Genomic DNA, 26,048 nt, shown 5'->3' with positions numbered 1-26,048 from the left:
TTGTTATGAGATGACTCCTAGGTGTTAGAATTGCCTTAGTGCTTCCAGGTGATTGTCATTTCCAGCCAGGCAGAGAAACACTATCCTAAATGAAAGCCCGGTGAGTTTTCAGGATCAGCTATCAGGTAAAAGGCACTGAGCTGTAGACAGAAGATTCTGCTACTTAGTAACTGTGAGACCTTGGGCCAGTCCTCTGCCCTCTCTGTGCCTGTTTCTTTGTCTATAAAACAGGGATAATGGTGCCCCATGAGGTGTAGGGAGAATCAAATTCCATAATCTAGGGGCTCAATCAAGTTCTGTAAATGTGAAATACCATGGCAGCATCCAGTGCAGTGCTTGCACAGAGTCAAGTACTGGTCAGCCAGCATTGAAGCCTTGCATTGTTTAGTCTGGGAGTTGGGCTGGAGCAAGCAGTAACTGCCTTTCTCTCTCGCCTTGATGGGGTCGAGGCTATTAGTAGTGCCAAGGAGATGAAGTCTTTATATCTCAAAGAAAAAAAAAATAGTAGCTTAAGTGACATAAATCCTGCTTGTATTTACAAAATAGTGTGTGATATCTTCATCAGAATCTCAAAATGTTATAAATTCTATGGCCAGGTGTTCTGTTTCTTTTGGGAAATGCTAGTTGACATCCATTATGGTACCAATTGTCATTATTATTATTATTATTATTATTATTATTATTATTTGGAGACAGAGTCTTGCTCTGTCACCCAGGCTGGAGTGCAGTGGCGCAATCTTGGCTCTCTGCAACCTCTGCCTCCCAGGTTCCAGCCTCAGCCTCCTGAGTAGCTGGGACTACAGGCGCTGCCACCACGCCCAGCTAATTTTTGTGTTTTTAGTAGAGACAGGTTTCGCCATGTTAGCCAAGCCGGTCTCAAACTCCTGAGCTTAGGCAATCCTCCTGCCTGGGTCTTCCAAAGTGTTGGGATTACAGGCGTGAGCCATGGACCCCAGCCTATTACTTATAATCTCTCCACCCCTCCTCACGCCTCACTCTGCCAGGTGGTTTTTATCAGGTTAGTTTCTAAAACTTGGCCCCCACATTTCTTTGCTGTGCCAGGTAACTGGAGCAAGTGTGCTCTTTTCCAGTTGCACACTCCAGATGCAAGGGTAGTGCTGAGCAGTATCCAACACGTCAGACCTCTGAAAAGCAAGGGAGTTATTATCTAAGAAACGTTCAGACCCTTAAAGCCATCTTTTTTATGTTTAAAAAGCTTAGGTTTACAAGTTAAGACAATAAGCTGGTACTTCTGAAAGTGAATCGAAGCCAACTGATCCTATCAAACATTTAATCAGAACATCTGTTTGCAATGAAGTTTTCTGACTTATCAGGGGGATTGGTGGTGAGTTGAGACAGCAGCCGTAGAGTGCACTCTCATCTCGTGTTTATCAGGGGATCATACTGTCCACGAAGATAGCTTCTCTGTGCTCCAAGACTTTCCTCACTTACTGTTTCTTCCATGAAGTCTTCAGCACAGACAGGCTTCGCACTGCAACATGTAGCATTTTCTCAGTCTAGGAGTTCAAGATTATCATCATATGATACTATTAGTCATTTTTAGGTACCATTTTAGATACAGAATGCTGTGGAAGTTACTTCGTGCCTGAAGGCCTAAATGTTATTTCTCCAAAAAGGCCTTATCTCTGTCCTCTGTCTTCCTTATCCTACTCTAAATTAAGTTTAGCTTTTATGTCTAATACTTTTCTTTCTTATGTATTTTAGTTTTAATTTATTTATTACTGTCCTTTTTTCATAGTTATTGATTGTCTGGTTCCCCACTAGACTAAAAGCTCCAGCTAGCATGTCAGATCTCAGAGGAGAGCTCTGTGAAAGGCGTTAATGTCTAAGTAACATTCAGACTTTTAAGGTATCATTTTTTAAAATTAAAAAACACAAGGATTATTTGACACCAGATATCAATTTAAAATATGTGAAAGACATAAATATTAGAAATGAGGATTTAAAGTTGGTTTTCTAATAGCTTCAGAAAGAAAGTGGTATGTTGATTAATGAAATTCTAACACAGTAATAATCACATAGACGCATAACCTTTAAAAAAATGTACACAAATTGGATCATACCATAGGTATTGTCCTGCTCCTTATGTTTTTCACTTAATCGTGCATCTTGGTGTTCTTTTATGTCAGCACCTGATGCAGAGATCGTTGGTACATTTCATGGCTGTATTGTGTTCATTGTAATTTATTTACCGATTTTCATGTCAGAGGACATTTCTTGGCACTTCTCCTTTCTGCTACCGTGTGAAGAAGGACATGTTTGCTTCTTCTTCCACCATGACTGTAAGTCTCCTGAGGCTTCCCCAGCCCTGTGGAACTGCGAGTCAATAAAAACTCTTTCCTTTACAAATTACCCAGTCTCAGGCAGTTTTTTATGGCAGTGTGAGAACGGACTAATGCATGTTCCAACAGTGGAATTACTAGGTCAAAATATGTGTATTTTTTATTATGATAATGTGATATGTAATTTTTGCTTCATGTTTCTTGATCTACAAGGTGTTGGGGAGATTTTCAAATTTTCTAATGGAGGTATCTGATTTAAGATTTCAAGCAAGATAAATGACTCAAACCTAGAAATGATCACAGAGTAATCAAAGGAAAAGTGAAGTTATACACTCTGAATTGTTAAGTAGTAGAGGAAGAAAACTATCAGAAAAATTACAACCTATGCCCCGATTTAACTGCTTAGACATTTATTAGACAAAAAAAGAAAATCTACACTTTGGCTTATTATATTATTGAAAAATACATTTTTAGCTAAGGGTAACCACTAGACCAATTAAAGTAGACATTGTCTATTAAAGATGCCTGTTCTCAATGAGAACACATGGACGCAGGGAGGGGAACATCACACACTGTGGCCCGGCAGGGGGTGGGGGGCAAGGGGAGGGAGAGCATTAGGACAAATACCTAATGTGTGCAGGGCTTAAAACCTAGATGATGCGTTGATGGGTGCAGCAAATCACCATGGCACATGTATACCTATGTAGCAAACCTGCACGTTCTGCACATGTATCCCAGAACTTAAATAAAATAAAAATAAAGATGCTTGTTCTCAAGTGTGGAAAGGGTTTAGAGTTTGGGGTGCATGTTGTTTGTAGAGACATGATATTGACATGGAGATGCCATAATTCTTTTTTGTTGTTGTTGAGACAGAGTCTCTGTCACCCAGGCTGGAGTGCAGTGGTGCAATCTCGGCTTACTGCAGGCTCCACTTCCCGGATTCACGTGATTCTCCTGTCTCAGCCTCCCGAGTAGCTGGCACCACAGGCGCCTGTCACCACGCCCGGCTAATTTTTTTTTGTATTTTTAGTAGAGACGGGGTTTCACCGTGTTAGCCAGGATGGTCTCGATCTCCTGACCTCGTGATCCGCCCATCTCGGCCTCCCAAAGTGCTGGGATTACAGGCGTGAGCCACCGTGCCTGGCCTGAGATGCCATAATTCTGCATCACAGGCACTGTAATCCTATATCATCCCCCAAATCTAGAGGCATTACAGTGGGTTTGAGATTAATTTGTTTTAACCTGTTCTGGCATCACTGGATATTCTTCCTACTCTGGAAACTGTCAGAGTCTAAGACCAACAGCAGTTCAGGTTTTGTTATCAGGAAAATCAGTGACCTCTCCTATGTTAATAAAGAGTTGCTGCTGTTGGATCACCTGTTGCTGTTTTTTGACAACTCCTTTACCACTCCCACCCCCCTTTGATTGTAGGATAGAAGTATGATAAAACATTTTAATTGCCTAATACTGGGAAAGTAATTGTACCTTTGGTTATTGAGTTAGTAGGGTGGAGATTGGTTGGTGGTTAGCATTTCAGAATGAAAAGATCCTTGAGAAATTATGGTTTGATTCCAAAAAAACTTACATTTAAGATGAAGATCAATAAGGGAACAATGTAAAATTTTTTTTTTAAATCAACTATTGATGTTCATGTGAAAATAAAGTATTGATGATTTATACCCAAGGCTCTTTTTCCCCCCAGGGCAGAATTCTGGAATTCTTAACATTACTGAGCTATTCCATTTTGACTTACAGATGGAAATAAAAGTGGAAGGTTAAAATATAGAGTTATTCAGTCTTTTTGCAAGTAGGTAAATGGTCAGATGTCATGGTCAAAGCCTAGGAAGTTTTGTTGTTGTTGCTGTTGTTGTTGTTTTGAGAAAGGGTCTCACTCTGTCACCCAGGCTGGAGTGCAGTGGCACAATTATGGCTTATTGCAGGCTCGACATCCTGCACTCAAGCGATCCTTTCACCTCAGCCTCCCGAATAGCTGGGACTACAGGTGTGCACCACTTTGCCCAGCTAATTTTCGCATTTGTAGAAATGGGGTTTTACCATATTGCCCAGGCTGGCTTCAAACTGTTGGGCTTAAGTGAGCCACCCACTTCAGCCTTCCAAAGTGCTAGGATTACAGCCATGAGCCATTGTGCCCAGCCCAGCCCAAAGCCTGGTTTTAAAGAAGATTAGCTATATTTCTTATACATCTTTAAAAAGGACCCCAATACATACACCTACACAAGAAAAAATAAAACCTGAAAACAAGAACTTGCTTTCTAAACTTTTATTCTAAAAATTCCAACATCTGTTTATGTAAATATCCAAAGGAAACTCCCAACCATATACACATACATACTCTTCAGCTCTTCAGTGCCACTAATTGTTTCTATTGTTTTTGTTATACGTATATATTTGTTTATTTTCATGTTTGTTGTCTCCTGCAATAGGCTGTAGAAACTCCCCCCTCCCCAACCTCCCTCATGAGTACTGTAATATCTGACACTTGGTGCGTGTTAAGTACGTGTTGATTTAATACATGAAAGTCTTTTCTCCCTGAGTGCTAATGCCAGTTTGTCATCCAACGGCTGATTAGAGATTAGTGTTATATGTCAACGTCATGCTAGAAATTCACTAGGAAAGCCTCACAAGCTAGTACCATTGTGATTGCATCAATTGTGGCCAGGCACCTATTTAAAGTAGATTTTTAAACATTATCAATCGAGGCCAGGTGCAGTAGCTCACGTCTATAATCCCAGCACTTTGGGAGGCTGTGGCAGGAGGGTTGCTTGAGCCCAGGAGTTCAAGACCAGCCTGGGCAAGATGATGAGACCCCCATTTTCATTAAAAAAAAATTTCTAATATGTGCTTGATTAAAAATAGTTAAATAGGCACAGTGGCTCTGCCTATAATCCTAGCTACTTGGGAAGCCGAGGCAGGAGGATCACTTGAGTCCAGGAGTTCAAGGCTGTTGTGAGCTGTGATTGCACCACTGCACTCCAGCCTGTGCAACAGAACAAGATCTTATCACTTAAAAAAAATTAAAAAGAGTCAAATAGTGCAGAAATGTACACAGTACAAAATAGAAGTTACCCTCCCCCACCCACAAAGTATTACAGTTAATTGTATAATGGATATTCTTGGCCCCTCCTGACATCCCATGGCAAATAGCTGGTGATCAGGAAACAGGCTCCTTGTGGATTAGGAATCCAGTGCAGGAGTTTGAGAAGAAAGCACCTTAGCTAATCAGGATGGTGATCCCCACCTCCTCATCGCCTTGCTGCATTGTGTCTGATGTTGCAGAGGGAGCAGAAACGTACACTGCTCCCTCCACAGAGCTCTCTGCTATTCCATTGATTTCATTTGGCTTTGACAAAAATCATATGTATGGTATATTTCTTTTTCTTTCTTTATTTTATTATTATTTTTTTTTTTTTGAGACAGAGTTTCACTCTTGTTGCCCAGGCTGGAGTGCAATGGCACGATCTCAGCTCACTACAACCTCCACTTCCCAGGTTCAAGCAATTCTCCTGCCTCAGCCTCCCAAGTAGCTAGGATTACAGGCGTGTGCCACCGTACCTGGCTAATTTTTGTATTTTTAGTAGAGATGGGGTTTCACCATGTTGGCCAGGCTGGTCTCGAAATCCTGACCTCAGGTGATCCACCCTCCTCGGCATCCCAAAGTGCTGGGATTACAGGCATGAGCCACCGTGCCCAGCCTGTATGGTATATTTCTTTTTTTCTTTTATTTTCTTTTTTTTTTTTTTTAAAGTATGACCATAGAGCTGGGAAAAGGCTCTGTGGATTACTATGTAACGTAGTAATCATCTGCCTTCATTCAACACAGTGGTCCAGACCCTCAGCCTCTTTGAGGCTCTAGATTTAGAATAATCTATATCATCTGAAGGAAAGATACATTTCACTTGAAACAGAAGCTTTTCTATACCAACAGCCTCTCCTTCAAGCCCTTCTATGGAAAGTGCTCATTTCACATCCTGTTGTAAACTTGCTAGTTGTCACTTGTGGAAAGTTGGTGCATGGTTACCTTTTGTGGAGATGAGAGTCAGGATCAGGAACTGGGGGACTGAGCCCACCAGGTGTGGACTGCCTAGGCTGTCCCTCCTTGACCCCACGCTCTGGCCAACTTCGACTGCTCCAAAAGAGCAACCCCACTGCAGGAGATGTCCCTCCTTGGGGTCGCCACACCAGGAGCAGGCCTCCGGAAACCTGAGAAGTACTTCGAGAATGACAGCCATCCTCGGCTCCTAGAGACTCACTTGTCCAAGAAAAATATGTATATAAATAAAAATTCTCATAGCAATAGGAATAATGTGAACAATCAATGTGGCAAATTGAATTAGCTGTAAATCAGTTTCCTTAACTTTGAATTAGGGTTAATTAACCTTAACCTCTCTTACCTGACAAAATAAGATCAGAGAGGAAGGTGATTTTCAACATTGAGGGTTAGCCAAAGTAAATCAGCAATAATAGTAATACAAATAGTAATAGAGTAAGAAGAGTAATATAATGAAAACTGTTTCGTTGAGCACCTATATATCAGAGGCTTGATGCTAACTAAATACCTTACTTATAGTGCTTTAAAAAATTCATAAGATGAATTTGCATGTTAGATATTATTCTCATTTCAGAGGAAAAAATACTTCAGTAACTTGGCTAATTATAAAACTATTAGTAATAAGTGATTGGACTGTGATTGGAGCCTATTGTACAAAGGGTTCGATTTGCAACTCTAATCTATTGACAGTGGCATAGAGTGGCCGAGAACTTAAATGTGTGGTCCAGGGATGGCCAGAAAGACTGCTGAGATTGATTAGCAGCATCTGCTGTGAGCCTGAGTAAGGACTAGGGGTAGCAGAACAGCAGCATATTTGCCTGCTGCATCACGCTGCCTCTCAAGCTAATGTAACTTAGGGAGGAAGGAAAGTCTCTTCACTTTAAAGTGTATTTTGTTAAAGTGTCACAATGTGACACTGTTGTGATAAAAACCACCTGGTTCCAAAGCGTGCAGAGGATGAAATGTGCGAGGGGCAGAGCTAGTGGCTCCCCACAAATAACAATTATCCCATTGGCCCCCACAGTGCTCCCCAGCAGTAGCACTGTCACATCCCAACAATGCGCCTTTGCCCACAGACACATGGGCCCAATGGCTGGCACTGACGGTTTCCCTGAAAAGTGCTACTGTCCTCTGTTCTGAGTTAGCCTTATTGTTCAGAGCTTAGGGAATGAGGCACCTGTCCAGATATGGGACAATAATATGTGCTATACACTTGCTGTCAGCAATATTATAGGTCACCATGATATCAAAACCTTCAACTCTACAGTGCTCTGAACTGACCTCCCCATACCCTAGCCCTCAAGCTTGTGAATACCTATTTGCCCCTAATTCAAATACCACTTCCTCTGAAGTCTTCTAGGACTACCACTCACTAGCCAGAGTTAGCTTAATGATTTTTTTTCACTCCATCATCTAAAACCATGCCAATAAATATTTGACCACTGAAATGAACTTGTGTGAATACCTTAGAAATTGGCAATAAATTACAATGATTTTTTGAGACCCAAAAGGATGAAAGGATAGCAACCATTTCAAGCATACATTCTTTGGATCTACTCTGATCATGTGGGAATTACATAGTCTAACAGCAGGTAGAGTAAGAGGAAGGGTTTTGGGCTATATCCCAGCACTTTGGGAGGCCGAGGCAGGTGGATCACGAGGTCAGGAGTTTGAGACCGGCCTGGCCAACATAGTGAAACCCCATCTCTACTAAAAACACTAAAAATTAGCCTGGCATGGTGGTGCATGCCTGTAGTCCCAGCTACTTGGGAGGCTGAGGAAGGAGAGTCACTTGAACCCAGAAGGCGGAGGTTGCAGTGAGCTGAGATCATGCCACTGTACTCCAGCCTGGCTGACAGAGCGAGATTCTGTCTCAAAAAAAAAAAAAAAAAAAAAAAAAAAAAAAGCCATCATTTGGTGAGGGAAAGACTGTACACAAAAAAAATTCAGATAAGACAGAAAAATCTCTATTACTTGATGCTACTAATGAAATCAACCCTTCATCCCCAAATTAGGACAGATAATGGACTATAAAGACTTAGGTCATTCCACGGGGAGGAGACATTTCCTTAAGATAAGAAAGTAAAAAGCCAGTTTTGTTATGAACAGGGGAGAAATGCAAAGGTCCTGAGGCAGAAAACTGAAAGTGTCTGAAAGTTCTGGAGTGATTGGCTCACAGTGAACAAGAAGAGAATGGCAGGAGGTGAGAGTGGAGAATGGGGAGAGAGAGGCAGTGCAGAGAGGCCTTGTCAGTCCTGATAAAGGAGTTGAGGTTTTTATTCCAAGTGCAGAGAAAAACCACTGAAGGATTAAACAGGATCTATATCTGTAAAATGACAGTAATCCTCTGCAGGACAATTTCATACAGTGGAAAGAGTAACACCATTTGATGGAGTCTTTATACCTTTAGAGAAGCTACTTACAAAGACCCAACTTAATAGACAATTGCCAGGAATTAAACTTCATTATTTTGATACTGTACAAAGTTGACCTTTAGTTCTAGTTGGCAGATGCGTGCTTTCTGGACAGGTTAGCCTAGTGGAGTGATTTATTCTAGAGCAACTCTAAGATATTTTAAGTAAAAAACAGTGCCTCTGAGGAGAAAAGAAGGCTCCATTTCCCAATTCAACAGGTGTTCATTCATTGATCTCTCAACTGACTTCTAGAGTAAGATGCTGCCCTTTTGGGCAGAAAAGGCTAGGCAGGTCCATCTTCCCCACATGGTCAGCCAGCTCTCCTTTCAGTCCCGGGCGTGGTTCACACACTCTGGGACGTACACTTAAGGGGCTCACTTCGTAATAGTGGCTGCTTGTTCCTATTGCCAAGTGCTTTCCCATGGCAGGTTGTGTTTCTTGAGCCTAATGTGTTCCAGAACTTCCTATTTCCTTACCAGTTCTTTGATTTAAAGAAATTGTTTATTTTTTCTTCACTTTTTCAACAATCTCACTTTTTCAACAGTCTTTATTGAGCACCTGTGCCTATGTGGAGATTAAACACATTGCGAGGCATTGAAGAACAGTGTTGGGGTGGTATTAGCACAACACTGGTTCTAGGGAGCTCAGGGAGTGAGCACTTATCTCTGCCTGAATGGGCTTCCTGGAGGAGGTGACAGAGCTAAGCTTTTGAAGGAGTCTCATTCTGACATCTCTGAGAAAGATGGATCAGACAGTAGAAAGTGATTTGGAGACTGCTGGAGAAATCCAAGGAGGGCACAAAAAGCCTGGGCTGGTAAGGCGAGTCCAGAGGTAGAGGAAAAGTTTGCCTTAAGAGGTAAACAGGTTTTCAGGAAATAGAGCCAGTAGAACTTGGAGAATGATTGGGCACAGGGCAAATTTGAGATAATTCCAAGAGTTTGCAGCCACACCCATCTGCTCTCCAAGGAATAGTTCCCAAGCTGAAACTCAAAGGTCACCAGCATTCTTCATGAGATCCTGCTCTGAATCTATTACCCTTTTTCATGACCTCTTTTTGGAACATTGATGAAGAGGAAGTGGTATCATATATGGTTTCAGAATAAAGCCCTTGAGTCATTGTATTAGCTCTTGTTTACAGAACATTTTAAGATGCTTTCAAGGAAATACAAATAATATGATTCTTATGCCTATTTCCTGCCAGTGGCCAACCAGTCTTCTAAGTATGGTTGATGTGAGAAGTGAAACTATTTTCCTAAATGCTGTTTCTTTTCTCTTTTCATTATGAAGTATATTCGGTGCTCTTCGAACTGGTGCTTATATGGTGTACATTTTGATGACCAAAGGCCTGAAGCAGTCAGTTTGTGACCAGGGTTTTTACAATGGACCTGTCAGCAAATTCTGGGCTTATGCATTTGTGCTAAGCAAAGCACCCGAACTAGGTGAGTATCTTCTTCCATTTCCTCTCCCTCTCTTTGTAGCAACATATCCACGGTATTTATTTAGTGAGCAAAGAAACATTTTGAAGGTCCTATTTTGTTGGTTGCAAGAAAGTTACAATGAATGAATTTGAGTTCTTGCCTGACTTCTACTTTTTATTGTTCGCTCCCTCTTTCCTTTTAAATAATTTTACATTGTGCATATTAAGAGTAGATAGTTTATACTGAACATGCTGATTTTCGAGCTCTACTAAAAATATACCTCCACGGACTTATAAAATGTACAGACCCCTTTAAAAGGCCCACTGAGCTGAGCTAATATTAAAACATGGGGGAAAAAAAGCAACACAGCTATTTCCAAGTCCCGTATCTGAGCATACTTTCATCTGTAGAGTTAGGATTCAGATTAGGAATTAAGCTTTTCATTTGGGGACCCTCCTGTTCTCATTAACAAATGCTGAGGGTTGGTCTCTGGTGGTGTTTGATTTTAATCATCAAGACTGGCCTTAGGGAAGGGGAATGTAATTTACCTTCTAGAAAGTAATAGAAAATACAGGCTGTATTTGTAGATTTCTATAATTTTTCCCTCAACCCTTGAATGGTCTTGAATGTAAGTGTGGCACAGATTACCAGAAATAGTAAAGTCAAGGAGTTGATGTGGGCACAGTTTTCCAGGAAGATATCTTTATTTACACAGAAAGAGATCTAGTAGTGACTATAAGCTCTGAGTACATCCATGAGTAATGCTAGCAAACTGGTACAGATTGTACAGGTACAAACTGGTAAGGCAAACCTGGTCACTTCTGGGGTTCTGGGTTTTTTTTCACCTGCAATTAAGAATTATACATATTTAGTTCAAAAGTTATCAATTGCAATTTTTGCCATTGTTTTCAATGGCAAAACCACAGTTACTTTTGCACCAACCTAATATGTATTGTCCCCTCTCCTGTTTCTCCTAAAAAGGGAGTTTGGTGTTGTACTTTCCTTACAAACCACCTGCAATATAAGCTATGAGCAGTCTTCTGTAAGGTGCCCCTTGTTCACGCTTCGTGTCCATTCAGATAGAATGGGAACTGTCTGATTTGTGCGGGCCAGCAACCCAGCCACCTTCCCCTGGAAGCCAGAAACCTGCTGTTTATAAGTAGATGACAATTGGTTTGAGCTATTGTCTTCCCAGGTCAAAAACAAGGGAAGAACAACAGAAGAAAATTTTTCCTGAAAACCTTTCCTAAGAGGGGCAGAGGTACAAAGATAGTCCAAAATAACTAGATAACTACTGCATGCATGTGCACGCCTGCACCGCTCCCCCACTCCAACAGACACACACAAACGCCTACACACACGGATCATATGAAAACGGTCTCAGAGCAAAATGCATTAGTGTGGATTCATTCAGTCATTCATTCAGTGCATTTATGTTAAGCACCGGCTGAAATAGAATGGCAACTTTATCTAAAAGGAATTTTACAATACAGATTTTATGAACCAGGCCCCAGGAGGTATTGGTACCACTAGGTATGAAGTCATAGGCTAGAGAAGTGGTTTTCACCCTGGATTTACAGACAATGCCTGCAAAATCTGAAGAGGTATTTCTGGGAATTTTAAAATTATATGAGAATATTTTAATTTGCTTTGATTCATAGAGTTTCTGAATCAGAGCACTTGTTCTCAAACTGGGGTTGATCTGAGAGTGTGAGCATGTATTCTTTACTCTTGGGGTTTTGTGATTTTTTTTTTTTTTTTTTTCCTGAGACAGAGTCTTACTCTGTTGCCCAGGCTGGAGTGCAGTGGCGCGATCTCGGCTCACTGCAACCTCCGTGTCCCGGGTTCAAACAATTCTCGTGCCTCAGCCTTCCGAGTAGCTGGGATTACAGGTGTGTGCCACTACACCCGGCTAATTTTTGTATTTTTAGTAGAGACGGGGTTTCACCATGTTGGCCAGGCTGGACTTGAACTCCTGACCTCAGGTAATCAGCCCGCCTCGGCCTCCCAAAGTGCTAGTATTATAGGCATGAGCCACTGTGCCCGGCTGTGGCTTTTTTTCTTTAAAATAAAATTACACGTTATTAAAGTCTGAATTATTTTAGTTGAGAAATATATCCCTCTTTTATGCTATTTAATAACCTTATTAATCCCCTATCTTTTTTGACAAAGGCCTGACTACAACTACATAAATGTAGTAAATGCATGAAACGTGATTTCCCCTGAATGCTACCCCTGAACACTTCAACAGTTTCTACCTTTTACTACTTCCCCCCCAAATTTTTTTTTAATAAGAAATAATCATGCCAGTAGGATGCAAGTAGGAGACTAGACTATGGCTGGAGACTGGACTTCTGACCTTTAAGCCTCAGATCACAAAAAAGCAGCCTCAGTGTTTTCTTCTAGAAACCCCTTTTCCCTGCAAGGACTAATTGTGTTGTGTTCTGAGTTATATACAGCTGTATTTGAGGTGCTTGAGAACAAACATAGTCCTTTCTACCTTTTGGAGGAATAATTTATTGAAATGCCACCTCAAGCTATCTGTAGTGATTAATTTCCTTTAAAGACATAATCAGACCTATGCTCTCTGTCCTCCTGACTTTTAGGATTCCTAGAGAAGACCTATTAGTGTAGCACCCAGAGGTATTCATATTTTCATCTTCTATCTTGGTTGTGTTGATGCTGATGATGTTAATATCACCTGTCTTAATTTAATGCAGGCCCAAATCTCCACTCCCCTCAGCCTCATAGCGGACATTGTAATTGAATACAGTGTTCCCTCTTGAGCCCCAAAGGAGCCATAATCCAGTCTCCTATTTGCAGTCAACAGGAGTGGTGTGCTGCTGGCATGGTAATCCCTTTCCCTGGAAAGGGCTCATTCATCACAATAATTTGTAGTAGTCCTTTGTGGATTATCCAATAATCGATGCAGTTAAAATATGAGATTGAAGTGTTGGAAAAAATAATATTCTAATCTTGACATAGTTTTTTAATGAGGCTAATTAGTAACACAAATTCTTCATACAGTTTCAAACCCTTTATAGAGATAATTTTCATGTTCTGAATACTTTTTTTTAAACATTTTAAAATATGGGATATTGTTCTTCAAATACTCTGGAGCTCCTCTGACAATGGCCATTCAGAGGTAAACCGCTGACTCAAAACAGGTCCAAAATCAGTGCAAGTGTCTCCAAGACAAGCAGACCTAGATCTTTATGTAGTCAACATGTTTGCCTGGATGACTTTTTTTTCCCATGCATTTTGGAGGTTAAATTTCTTTCCAGTTTTTGCAGTTGGAAAATCTTGTCGCTACTATTTAATTAAGAGAGATTTACCTGTTTGGATTATTTAGAACTTTTCTTATTTTTAGGTCTCAAATTTTACCTTTCAATATTCTAAGATTCTGGACTCTTTATGAGCACCAAAAGGAAAAGATCTAGTGAGAAAAAAACAGTTATTCCATGTATAGTACTGAAACTGTATCCCCCCCCCCAGCTCCCACAAACTCAAACTCTTGTTTTAAATTGCAGTAAAATATACATATTATTCAGATTGTTGAGCAACCATCACTCCATCAACTTCCAGAACTTTTGCATCTTCTCCAACTGAAATGCTACTCATTCCACACTAACTCCCCCTTCACTAAACTCTTAATAAATAGCAAGAAGACCTTTCTGTTTCAGCAGAAAACCGTGAGCTCATTTCAGTGAATTATGGGGTTTTAGGCCACTAGAACAAGTGAGAGGAAAAGAGCCACTAACCTGCTTTGTGTGCCAAATCTTTGAGCACCTACTATTTGGATTATATTAAAACCTGCTGAGATTTTGTTTTGTTAAAACTTGGAAACATCTGCTCTGAGCCCAGGTCCTTGCTCAGTTGAGCATGTCATTGTTTTTGAAGCTCTGACTCAGCAGCACTCTAGCTAGCTCTGGGAAGAGGGACTCAGCTGTGTGTGACAAACCACACACACAGAGTAGCCTCTCTGTGTCTCTTGGTGGCCAAGAACACCCTGGGGATTTCCAAGTGCTTGTTGCTTTTCCTGCAGCTGCAAAGGTGTAGTTAAGAAGGGACACTTGGGTATAAGGAACAACATGCCCTGCCTGAAAGCTGTCTCTTGAATGAAAATAGTTGGACCAAAGGTTAGAGAAATCATGATACAGAGAACATGAGCCAGGAGGTAGCTAAAATGACATGACTGAAACGTTCGAGAGTCTAAAGTCCCATTGCTTGTACTTGGCCAATGTCCTTCCCGTTATGCCAACAGGACATTTGAACAAGAAAGATTGACTGACCAACTCAAATACACAGTCCCTCTGATAGTTAACATTTCTGGGTCACTCTATAGCTTCTGGAAAGCCTGAAATTACCATGACTTGGCATGACTCTGGCTCATGACAAATTAAATGTGACATTATGTGGTTTCCCCAGAGGAAAAATAATTTGTACCTGCCAGAGTGGCCTGACTGACGCATCTCAGCTGCCATATCCAAGACTGTGAGAGGACTTGGTTAGCTCTTCTGGAGCCCCACCAGTTTCCCCCTGCCTGAGGGAAACTACCACTCTTTGGGTCAGCAGTCTGGGGGATAGTAACCCTGATAGGGCGTTGAATGGTGCTACTGATCAGCTCCAGAGCCATTGCTGGGAGATGATCAATTTCATTCCCACACCCACCATCCTGCATATGTGTTCTGGAAAAAACTCCTAAGCAAATTTAAATTAATTTTGTTCTTGAGATTTCGGGACATGTTTTCCCCACCTCCTACCCTCCACTCCACTCCCCTCCCTAAAGTAACTAGAAACACCCAGTGTATCTCAGATAAACCTGAGATATACCCTCACCTCCAGACAGGAGAAACACAAAGCCATTCTTAACTCCAGAATTGTACCTTCCAGTTTCCATCCCACACTAGCCCATTCTAATATGGTTTTTCTTAATCATTTTTAGACAATAAAATTTTAATGTAAAAGTGATGATAGGGTTAAACTAAAGAGTTAGGATGAAATGCATATTACTTTGACAAATTTATTATAATGTGTTTGGAATTGTATAGGGGTTTATATTTTAGTTAATGCTAAGAGACTCATAAAAGCATCTATTCAATTATGAATGACTAAACTTGTTTTAAACATACAGTTTCTTGGACATCTACCTTCTTTACACTATGAACCAAGGTAGCTGGAATTGATTGTGTCTGCGTTATTGTCCACAGAGGGATTGGAGGAACAGAGTAGTACTTATACAGAAATGGTGGATCTCTGACAGATACAAAAATAGCACAGTTTAACACTGAAAAGTAGATCCCGGGTCTCCTGACACCAGTTTTGTCCCTTAAGTATATGTATGAGGGTTACCACCATCATCCATCATTATCAGTCTGCCTGACACTTACAGACACCATAAAAATCTGGCATCTTGCAAGAGAGAAGAGGACTTCAACAAAAATTTGATAGTAGGTTCAGAAATATAACAACTGACAACTTTCCTATTTATTTAATTTATTTATTTATTTTTTGAGATGGAGTCTTGCCCTGTCGCCCAGGCCTAGAGTGCAATGGCATGATCTTGGCTCACTGCAACCTCCGCCTCCCCAGGTTCAAGTGATTCTCCTGCCTCAGCCTCCTGAGTAGCTGGGATTACAGGTGCCTGCCACAATGCCCAGCTAATTTTTTTTTTTTTTTTTGAGATGGAGTCTCACTCTGTCGCCCAGGCTGGAGTATATTGGCACAATCTCAGCTCACTGCAAACTCCGCCTCCCAGGTTCATGCCATTCTCCTGCCTCAGCCTCCAGAGTAGCTGGGACCACAGTCACCCACCACCACACCTGGATTTTTTTTAATTTTATAGTAGAGATGGGGTTTCACCGTGTTAGCCAGGATGGTCTTGATCTCCTGACCTCGTGATCTGCCCACCTCGGGCTCCCAAAGTGCTGGAATTACAGGTGTGAGCCATCGTGCCAGCCTAATTTTTGTATTTTTAGTAGAGATGGGGTTTCACCATGTTGGCCAGGCTGGTCTCGAACTCCTGACCTCAGGTGATCCCCCCGCCTTGGCCTCCCAAAGTGCTGGGATGACAGGTGTGAGTCACCACACCCGGCCAACTTTCTTTTTCTATTGTAAACAAATATGGAATAATAGTGTTTAACAGTTTAGTAGGAAAATAAACCAATAGCTCTTCTAATGAATGGAATGGGGCACCACCTGTATCTTTCCAGCCACTGCCATTAGAACCTTAGAAGTCTTTCCCCATAGTCCAGCATTCTTTGACCTTGCCGAGTGCAAACGTTTTAGGCCATCTGTGAAGTACATGAGGGATAAGGTAGGAATAAGTACTAGGTTTTTTTTTTTGGTTTTTTTTTTTTTGCGCTTAATTAAATTTCAGAAGAAGAAGAAGAACCAGGGCCGGGTTCTCAGGGCGGTGGCTCACGCCTATAGTCCCAGCACTTTAGGAGGCCGAGGCCGGCGGATAGCTTGAGCTCAGGAGTTCAAGACCTCATCTCTACTAAAAAAGTTTTTTTTAATTAGCTGGGCATGGTGGCACATGCCTGCAGTCCCAGCTATTCCTTAGGCTGCAGTGGGAGGATCACTTGAGCCCAAGAGATCAAGTTTTCAGTGAGCTGTGATGGCACGTAGGTGACAGGGCAAGACCCTGTCTCAAAAACAAATAAAAAATTAAAAGAACCTTCTAGCTTTTGTTTTTTACACAAAAAGAAGCCAGGTTTGAGTTCACCAAAGGTCATGAAGGATGTCGATTTTTCCCATGTCTCATAACCATAGAGATAGGAAGGAGAAAGACGCATTCACCTGCATTAGCCTGTTTCTGTCACACATCCTAGCGTAACTTCCCTTATTTTCTTACTCGCTAATGTAATTGGGTGTATTTTTCACTGGGCTTGCTCTTCATCCAATTTTACATAAATGTTCTACAGTCTATTTTCAGAGCCCTGAGACTTTTCAGTGAAGCATTGCAGATACATAGCATCTACCCACCTCAGCATAATTCTAGCTTTCATAATATAAATTCCCTGCCTCAGAAGCTATGGTCTTTTCCTTCAAAGGGATATTGTTAGACAAAATTTTGATAGATCCTGGAAATCTTTTCAGTTAATTCTATAAAATGAAAACTGTTATTTTCAATTGCTCCTCACTTGATTCACTGGTATAAAATATTCGTATTACCCTTGTCAGCAAATGTGTATAGAAGAGGATTTTTGTCCCCCTTTTTCTGTCTTTTGTTTAGGTTTTACTTTTCTCACTGCCATTTGGCAAGGCTGTGTAATTTAGGGAGCTCACAAAGATATGTGTTTGAGGGGTACCTTTTATCATGTACCAAAGAAAAATTATGGTTTTACTACTCTAGAGAAGCCTTAGAACATTCTGCTGGGCACTTGACTTCCAGTCTGTTTCCTTTGATTGATAAATGATCTAAGACAAGTCACCAGTCCCCTCCAGGTGGTATTTCCTAAAATGTATAGTTGAGTTGGGAGTTGGCAACATAGTTGTTAATGTCCCTTCCAGATCAATGATGGATAAGATTTTGTGTGAAATACCTTGAAAGAAACATTTGCTGCTTGCCTCCTGTGTGTGAAGAGGGCCATGCTGATTATCCTATTTAATCCTCAGGCGATTCCATGCTACTCTTTTAAATTATCACCATTTATATAGATGAGGAAACTAGAAATAGTGAGGATAACTAACTTGTCCAGGGTCACAGAGCTAGTAAGTACCAGTTCAGGGTTCTAATCCAGTCCATGTAACTCTCCAGTCCTAGCTCAGGATGTCTACCCTCTTACAAAACTGTAAGTCATCGTTATTGGTGGTCAAGGATCTCACGTAACTTCTTCCTCTTTGTCTTCCAGGAGATACAATATTCATTATTCTGAGGAAGCAGAAGCTGATCTTCCTGCACTGGTATCACCACATCACTGTGCTCCTGTACTCTTGGTACTCCTACAAAGACATGGTTGCCGGGGGAGGTTGGTTCATGACTATGAACTATGGCGTGCACGCCGTGATGTACTCTTACTATGCCTTGCGGGCGGCAGGTTTCCGAGTCTCCCGGAAGTTTGCCATGTTCATCACCTTGTCCCAGATCACTCAGATGCTGATGGGCTGTGTGGTTAACTACCTGGTCTTCTGCTGGATGCAGCATGACCAGTGTCACTCTCACTTTCAGAACATCTTCTGGTCCTCACTCATGTACCTCAGCTACCTTGTGCTCTTCTGCCATTTCTTCTTTGAGGCCTACATCGGCAAAATGAGGAAAACAACGAAAGCTGAATAGTGTTGGAACTGAGGAGGAAGCCATAGCTCAGGGTCATCAAGAAAAATAATAGACAAAAGAAAATGGCACAAGGAATCACACGTGGTGCAGCTAAAACAAAACAAAACATGAGCAAACACAAAACCCAAGGCAGCTTAGGGATAATTAGGTTGATTTAACCCAGTAAGTTTATGATCCTTTTAGGGTGAGGACTCACTGAGTGCACCTCCATCTCCAAGCACTGCTGCTGGAAGACCCCATTCCCTCTTTATCTGTCAACTCTAGGACAAGGGAGAACAAAAGCAAGCCAGAAGCAGAGGAGACTAATCAAAGGCAAACAAAGGCTATTAACACATAGGAAAAAATGTATTTACTAAGTGTCACATTTCTCTAAGATGAAAGATTTTTACTCTAGAAACTGTGCGAGCACAACACACACAATCCTTTCTAACTTTATGGACACTAAACTGGAGCCAATAGAAAAGACAAAAATGAAAGAGACACAGGGTGTATATCTAGAACAATAATGCTTTTGCAGAAACTAAAGCCTTTTTAAGAAATGCCAGCTGCTGTAGACCCCATGAGAAAAGATGTCTTAATCATCCTTATGAAAACAGATGTAAACACCTATATTTCAACTAACTTCATCTTCACTGCATAGCCTCAGGCTAGTGAGTTTGCCAAAACCAAAGGGGGTGAATACTTCCCCAAGATTCTTCCTGGGAGGATGGAAACAGTGCAGCCCAGGTCCCATGGGGGCAGCTCCATCCCAGAGCATTTCTGATAGTTGAACTGTAATTTCTACTCTTAAGTGAGATATGAAGCATTATCCTTTTGTTCAGTTGCCCCGGGCTTTTGAACAGAAGAGTAAATACAGAATTGAAAAAGATAAACACTCAACCAAACAATGTGAAAACGGGTTCTGTAGTATTTGTAAAAAGGCCCGGCCCAGGACCACTGTGAGCTGGAAAAGGGAGAAAGGCAGTGGGAAAAGAGGTGAGCCAAAGATCAATTCGACAGACAGACGGTGTGTATGCCCCTCCCTGTTTGACTTCACACACACTCATAACTTTCCAAATGAAACCCCATAGTATAGCGCATATTTTCGATATTTTTGTGAATTCCAAAAGGAAATCACAGGGCTGTTCCTGATATTGGGGGAACACTGTGTTTCTGCATCATCTGCATTTGCTCCCCAAGCAATGTAGAGGTGTTTAAAGTGCCCTCTGCTGGCTGAGTGGCAATACTACAACAAACTTCAAGGCAAGTTTGGCTGAAAACAGTTGACAACAAAGGGCCCCCATACACTTATGCCTCAAATTTTAAGTGATATGAAATACTTGTCATGTCTTTGGCCAAATCAGAAGATATTCATCCTGCTTCAAGTCAGCTTCAGAAATGTTTTAAAAGGGACTTTAGCTCTGGAACTCAAAATCAATTTATTAAGAGCCATATTCTTTAAAAAAAAAAGCTGGATAATATTATCTGTAATATTTCAGTCCTTTACAAGCCAAATACATGTGTCAATGTTCCTAGTATTTCAAAGAAGCAATTATGTAAAGTTGTTCAATGTGACATAATAGTATTATAATTGGTTAAGTAGCTTAATGATTAGGCAAACTAGATGAAAAGATTAGGGGCTTCCACACTGCATAGATTACACGCACATAGCCACGCATACACACACAGACACACAGATGTGGGGTACACTGAACTTCAAAGCCCAAATGAATAGAAACACATTTTCTGGCTAGCAGAAAAAAACAAAACAAAACTGTTGTTTCTCTTTCTTGCTTTGAGAGTGTACAGTAAAAGGGATTTTTTCGAATTATTTTTATATTATTTTAGCTTTAATTGTGCTGTCGTTCATGAAACAGAGCTGCTCTGCTTTTCTGTCAGAGATGGCAAGGGCTTTTTCAGCATCTCGTTTATGTGTGGAATTTAAAAAGAATAAAGTTTTATTCCATTCTGTGTGAATGGTTTGAGCAGTGAACAAAGAATCCATGCAAACCAAGTCATGACTGGAAGAAATGGGGAGTGGGGGACAGTGCAGGGGAGGAAAGCTGTTACATCTATGTTAAATGATTGTGAGCAGTCTATAATGTCTTGATGTTGGTTCATAGGTGAGACACAACTGATGGAGGAATGTATTATAAATTATGCAAAATCTGACATGAGCTGAAAAGACAGGTCCTTTTATAAGAGCTAATAGATGCTTAGGATGCAAATGTTATTTTGAGCTTCACAAATACATGATACCGTGCAATAAGCCTTTTTTCCTTATAACAGAAAATGAGAATAATTAAAATGAGGAGAAGGCCACGTAACAGTTGACTTGAATTTAATTGAAGGACCCATTGGAGGCTCATCTGGTTGATTTAATTATTTAATTGAGTGATTTATTGCAGATCTCTTAATGCAGGTTAGAAACGGAAGTGAGCATAAACCTTAAAAAGACTCTAAATGATGCTTCCAAAGCACTTTCATTTTGGTATTAGGTTCATGTTTGTTTGTCTTTACTTGTAAAATAATTTGGAATTTTTGTTTACAGGGTGAATGTCTTAATAGTTTTAAAATTAGCTAAATATATCTAAAGGCATTTCCAATGTTTATCATGGGAGGGAAAAAAGCCACATTTTTAAAAAAAAAAAAACAAAACAAAATTTTGGTAGTATAGGTTCAATACACTGTTTTTAACATCTCAGCTTAGCCGCTTTAATCATATCAAGATATGAGGCTGGATCACTGGCCCATGACAAATCTGAAACCTACCAGAGAATTGACTGCTGCATAGATAATCCTGCTGCCAGTTAACATTCCAGAAAAACTTGGGCAGGCAAGTTTTTATAGCTGCCCCACTATGCTGCAATAGAGTATCTTTCTATTGAAGATTTTCCACTGCATCCCAATCCTACTATGGTGAAAACATTGTTCTTGGACTGAAAAAAAATCCTTTATTTCATACACACATGATTTCATACACTAGGTCTGAGCATCAAGCCAAGTCCATGAGTTTGCAATGAAGTTCTAGTGAGAAATGCTCTATTCATAAAGCAGGGGGTTTATGTGGACCTTCTAGTGTTGCTTATGGGAAAAGAGTAACTACCATATTACATCTAACGCAAGGCCAAAGTACCAAATTAAAACCATGGATTGAGGTGGTTATTCGAAGTCACTTACTCCCATCCTTCTAATTATGCTCCACTACAAAAGTAAGGGGAGAAGAGGGAATACTTTACATGTACATTGCTAGAGGGAAAAGAAAGGCTTGATTATATCCCCTCGCTTCTCCACCTCTCTGCTCATGTAAAGAAACTGATTAGAAAAGAGACTAATATGTCTAGACTGAGTTAGAAACTTCATATGAGTGGGTTTTGTAGAATTGACGGGAAAGACAGTGGGAACCTAGAAGAACAGAAAGAGACCCACAGAATGTCTTTTTTTTTTTTTTTTTTGAGGTGGATTCTTGCTGTTGTTGCCCAGGCTGGAGTGCAGTGGCGCGATCTAGACTCACTGCAACCTCCGCCTCCCAGGTTCCAGCAATTCTCCTGCCTCAGCCTCCCAAATAGCTGAGGTTACAGGCACCCGCCACCACACCCAGCTAATTTTTGTATTTTTAGTAGAGACAGGGTTTCACCATGTTGGCCAGGCTGGTCTCGAGCTCCTGACCTCAAGGGATCCACCTGCCTTGGTCTCCCAAAGTGCTGGGATTATAGGCGTGAGCCACCGTGCCTGGCCCAGAATGTTTTTTTTAATCAGATGTAGCATCTTCATAAGGTAAAGCCTGTCACATCAGAGTAACAAAGCTCCTGGAGTACAGTGATGCTAGAGTAGACTGTTCCAGAAGTCTGGCCATAGCCCCAGCTTCTGAATTACCTGGGAGAGACAAGATGCTCAGGTTACTATTTTTTCTTTATTCTGATAGTACAGCCTCTACTCAGAGACCATGGTGTGTGTCACACAACCGAGGCAGCTAGGACATATTCTGAGGGCTTTTTTTTTTTTTTTTTTTTGGTTTCCTTAATGATTCTTTAACAGAGTAACTGGATTGGCCAAGGTCTGATTCAAGAGGCTGTGAGGAGAGTAGAGAACAAATAGACTTTGCCTCTCAGAGTTCAGAGCTTTAAGTTGTATAAGCATGGTCCATGTCCACCTCTTGTAGACACTTATTCCTTAAAAGTTTCCATCATGAAAAATAATATCATGTCAAAATTTTATAAGCACCCAGAATGTCCCAGTAGTCAAATGTAGTGTCTTTCTCCAGTCTCTGTTTTCGATAATAAATACCTTGCTCTCAATTTAGGATGATCGTAAAGCCTATGTTCATGCTGTGAGTCATTGTCTCCCACAGCTTTTGAAACATCGTTCTTTGTCTTTTCTATACAACACCTGATTCTTTGTGCCTCAGACTCATTGCTATCAGGAAGAGACTTTGCCAAGATCCACCACCACATTTGGCCAGTAGTGTATACACATTAAAGTGAGAGCTGATGAAATCACGATGCTCTATTTTGTTCCGACAATCAGTATGAAGGGGTAGGTCCCAGTTTGCCAATGAGCAACAGCCTCTGTATGCTGGTGTCCAAGACTTACACAAAACAAGTGTCAGTGCAGTCACAGCATTTTCTTGAATGCTGTTGTGACAGACTCCAGTTATAAACATCTGCGAGCCATATGGCACAACTCATAGCTAAAGAGGCCGGTACAGCACACATGCACAGAGCTTTGAAGAACATACACAAACCTGTTGAATCAAGTTACTTTCCTCATCCTCAGAGACTTTGACAATTCAGAGCTCACAGATGGCAGGGGGAATTCTCAGGCTTCCCTTCCTCCTGATTGACACTTTTTAAAGGAAGTGATGTGGAAGTTGTTCTAGAAGTTAGATGGACAGTGGGAGCACATTCGTGAGTGGGGCTTGGGAGAGCTCAAAAGTGGCACTTTGATTTTAGGCTGGGCAGGCAGAAGTCTCACAGTAAAATATATTTCACTAGACATCCAAACCAACACTGCATTGTAGTAACCTCTTCTGAAGTAACTGGTTAAATTAATAACTGGTCCCATAAGTCACGGTCAAGCCACATTTATAACCCATTCGGGCCGGCCATGAAGGGTTCTGACTCGACATTGGTATTTAAATGCTGTTACTTTCCCAATGCTTACTAGCACTTGAGACTTTATTTCCATCGACAAAAACCAAGAAGGCCACAGAAGTAGCCTAACAGTCCTCCCTGGTCATACTCGTTTCAAACAGGTCTGCCTGTCTAGACATATTCAGGCAGGAGGTTGCTTGCTGCTATCTTGAAAACCACTGGAAGATTCAGCTTCTTGGGGACCTCAGAGCCCATGTTCATATGGAAGCCCACCCATATAAGCCTCACAGAGCAAATCACAGCAATGTTGAAGTTGTTATTTTCAAGTGCTTATTTCACGACATTAAAAAAAAATATTTTTTCCTGGTGTATTAAAATTAAAAATAAAATCATAACTTTTGATTTAAAATCAAACTGTGTTTCTGTTTTCTCTTACTCTGGGCAATTTAAATGGGACATCTAGGACACTGAGGGTTCCTCAAATACTCAGAAATGCCATTTCCACACTTGACACCCATAGGCTTGGGGCACAGAGATGAGTCACTAAAACTCCTTGCTTTCTAGTAGAGCCCAAAGATGCTGTAGCCCTCAACTACTACTGACTAAATGTCCATAAGATGTCCAGCCCTTCAGTAATGCCTTTCATTGATAGATTGATAGAGCATTTTACAATTCATATGCTTTCTACCTCTGTTGGTTCACCAGAGCAATTTTTTTGGGGGGTGGGGGGGATAGAGTCTTGCTCTGTCCCCCAGGCTGGAGTGCAGCAGCAAGATCTTGGCTTACTGCAACCTCTGCCTCCCAGGTTCAAGCAATTCTTCTGCCTCAGCCTCCTGAGTAGCTAGGATTACAGGGGCGCACCACCACGCCTGGCTTTTTGTATTTTTAGTAGAGACTGGGTTTCACCATGTTGGTCAGGCTGGTCTCGAACCCCTGACCTCATGATCTGCCTGCCTCGGCCTCCCAAAGTGCTGGATTACAGGCATGAGCCACTGCGCCCGGCCGCCAGAGCAGTCTTAATGGGGCAGATGGTCTAAATTGAATCTCCATTTTTACAGATGAGAAAAATGTGCTTGTTAGATCCAGTGTTACAGAAGTGGAAGGAATGAGATTTGGACATAATCTTAGCTTGGATTTTGCTGCAGCCATTCAATATTTTGAAAAGAATGAGAATATAAATGAATAAAATTCTAATACTTGGCACTATTGGACAGAGTGTCTCAGGACAAAATATATTTTAGGGAAAACAACGGGTACAGCACCTCCTTCTTAGTTAATGGTGCAATAGGTTACTCACACGCCTGCCAGATACTAGCAGGAGTAATCCAAGTCATCCACTCCCTGATCCCTAAATAATTTAGCCTTCAAATTCCAGTGTTCTGGAAAGTTCTTTGGCACACTTTATAGGTGAAATAGTTTGTCATTCTTCATCACCTTTTGTCACATTGTTACAATGTGTACAAAAGCAATGTCCCTACAGCATTTATATTTAAAACCCAAGAAACCGTTATTTGTGCAGGTTTCTCATGGCCAAATTATTGTCTTTTCACATCTCAGAATTGTTAAGATGGAACTTTGCAATCTATTTAATGTATTTTCTTAACTTAGGGTCAAATGGGGAAAAATCCATCCTGCACACAAAGTGTTTTTATTAACTTCAAAAAGGGATGGGGAGGGGGAGGAAAATCAGACTTCAGGGAGCGTTTCTGTTTTGTTATCAAAGTCCCAGAAACCTAATACAGATGACAGTGCCATCATGTAGCTTCTGTTACATGTCTCAAAAAGTGGATGTTTCAGAAATTAATAAAGCAAGCATTAAAACATACAAGCATATCACCGTCTAGCCAACAAAAATGCTGTACTTATGGAACTCCAAGACCAAGATATAATAGAGCAGGTTTCCTATGAAAGAACAAAAACGGGTTCACAACACCAATATTTTGGGAATGTAACCACTCCTGGCTGGTTTTTTTTTTTTTTTTTTTTTTTTAGAATAAATGAATTTAGGTGGGTGTTCTAAATCAATGGGCAAGACAGTTAAAATAACTGAAACAGCTCCTCACTGGTTGGTCTGTAGCTGATTAATCTCCAGCCTCGGTAGGTCTGGGACAGGGTCTCGGTTATTACCAGACACTGCTACCTGAGACCAAACAGGGAGACCCAGCTGAGTGCAGGGACTTACACAGCGTGTGTGTGGAGGAGGAGTGGCTACATTGTGTCCCCCCAGCCTCACAAAACTAGATACACACACGTGCAGAATTCACATGTGCCCTCTGCCCGTAGCACCATCTCACTAAGCAAAGGACTCTAGGCAAGACGAGGAGCTCTAGGTCAGGAAAGATTGGACGCTACTGATCTAAAAGAGACTGTTATCTAATTAATTATCCCATTTTATCCCTTTTATATTTTTTATATCTGTTTTATTTGTTTATTATTTCTTTTTTGAGACCATGTCTTGCTCTGTCGCCTAGGCTGGAGTGCAGTGGCGCGA

The 26,048-nt window shown here is 41.1% G+C and overlaps 1 protein-coding gene across 4 annotated transcripts in view; it reads left to right on the top strand.

Moving 5' to 3' along the window:
• ELOVL6 (ELOVL fatty acid elongase 6) overlaps positions 1 to 20,441 on the top strand; it is a 149,357-nt gene extending 128,916 nt beyond the window's left edge. For all 4 annotated transcript variants that reach the window (XM_003830025.5, XM_008955395.4, XM_008955394.5 and 1 more), the window contains 2 exons: positions 10,074 to 10,225; positions 18,061 to 20,441. In XM_003830025.5, the coding sequence (XP_003830073.2) occupies positions 10,074 to 10,225; positions 18,061 to 18,485 (577 nt within the window). In that variant the 3' untranslated portion in view covers positions 18,486 to 20,441. The remainder of the gene's footprint in view (positions 1 to 10,073; positions 10,226 to 18,060) is intronic.
• Positions 20,442 to 26,048: the final 5,607 nt, after the last annotated feature.

The sequence above is a fragment of the Pan paniscus genome, chromosome 3 (assembly GCF_029289425.2).
Source record: "Pan paniscus chromosome 3, NHGRI_mPanPan1-v2.0_pri, whole genome shotgun sequence".
NCBI classification, from domain to species: domain Eukaryota; kingdom Metazoa; phylum Chordata; class Mammalia; order Primates; family Hominidae; genus Pan; species Pan paniscus.
This window is presented reverse-complemented; position numbering and strand designations above follow the sequence as displayed.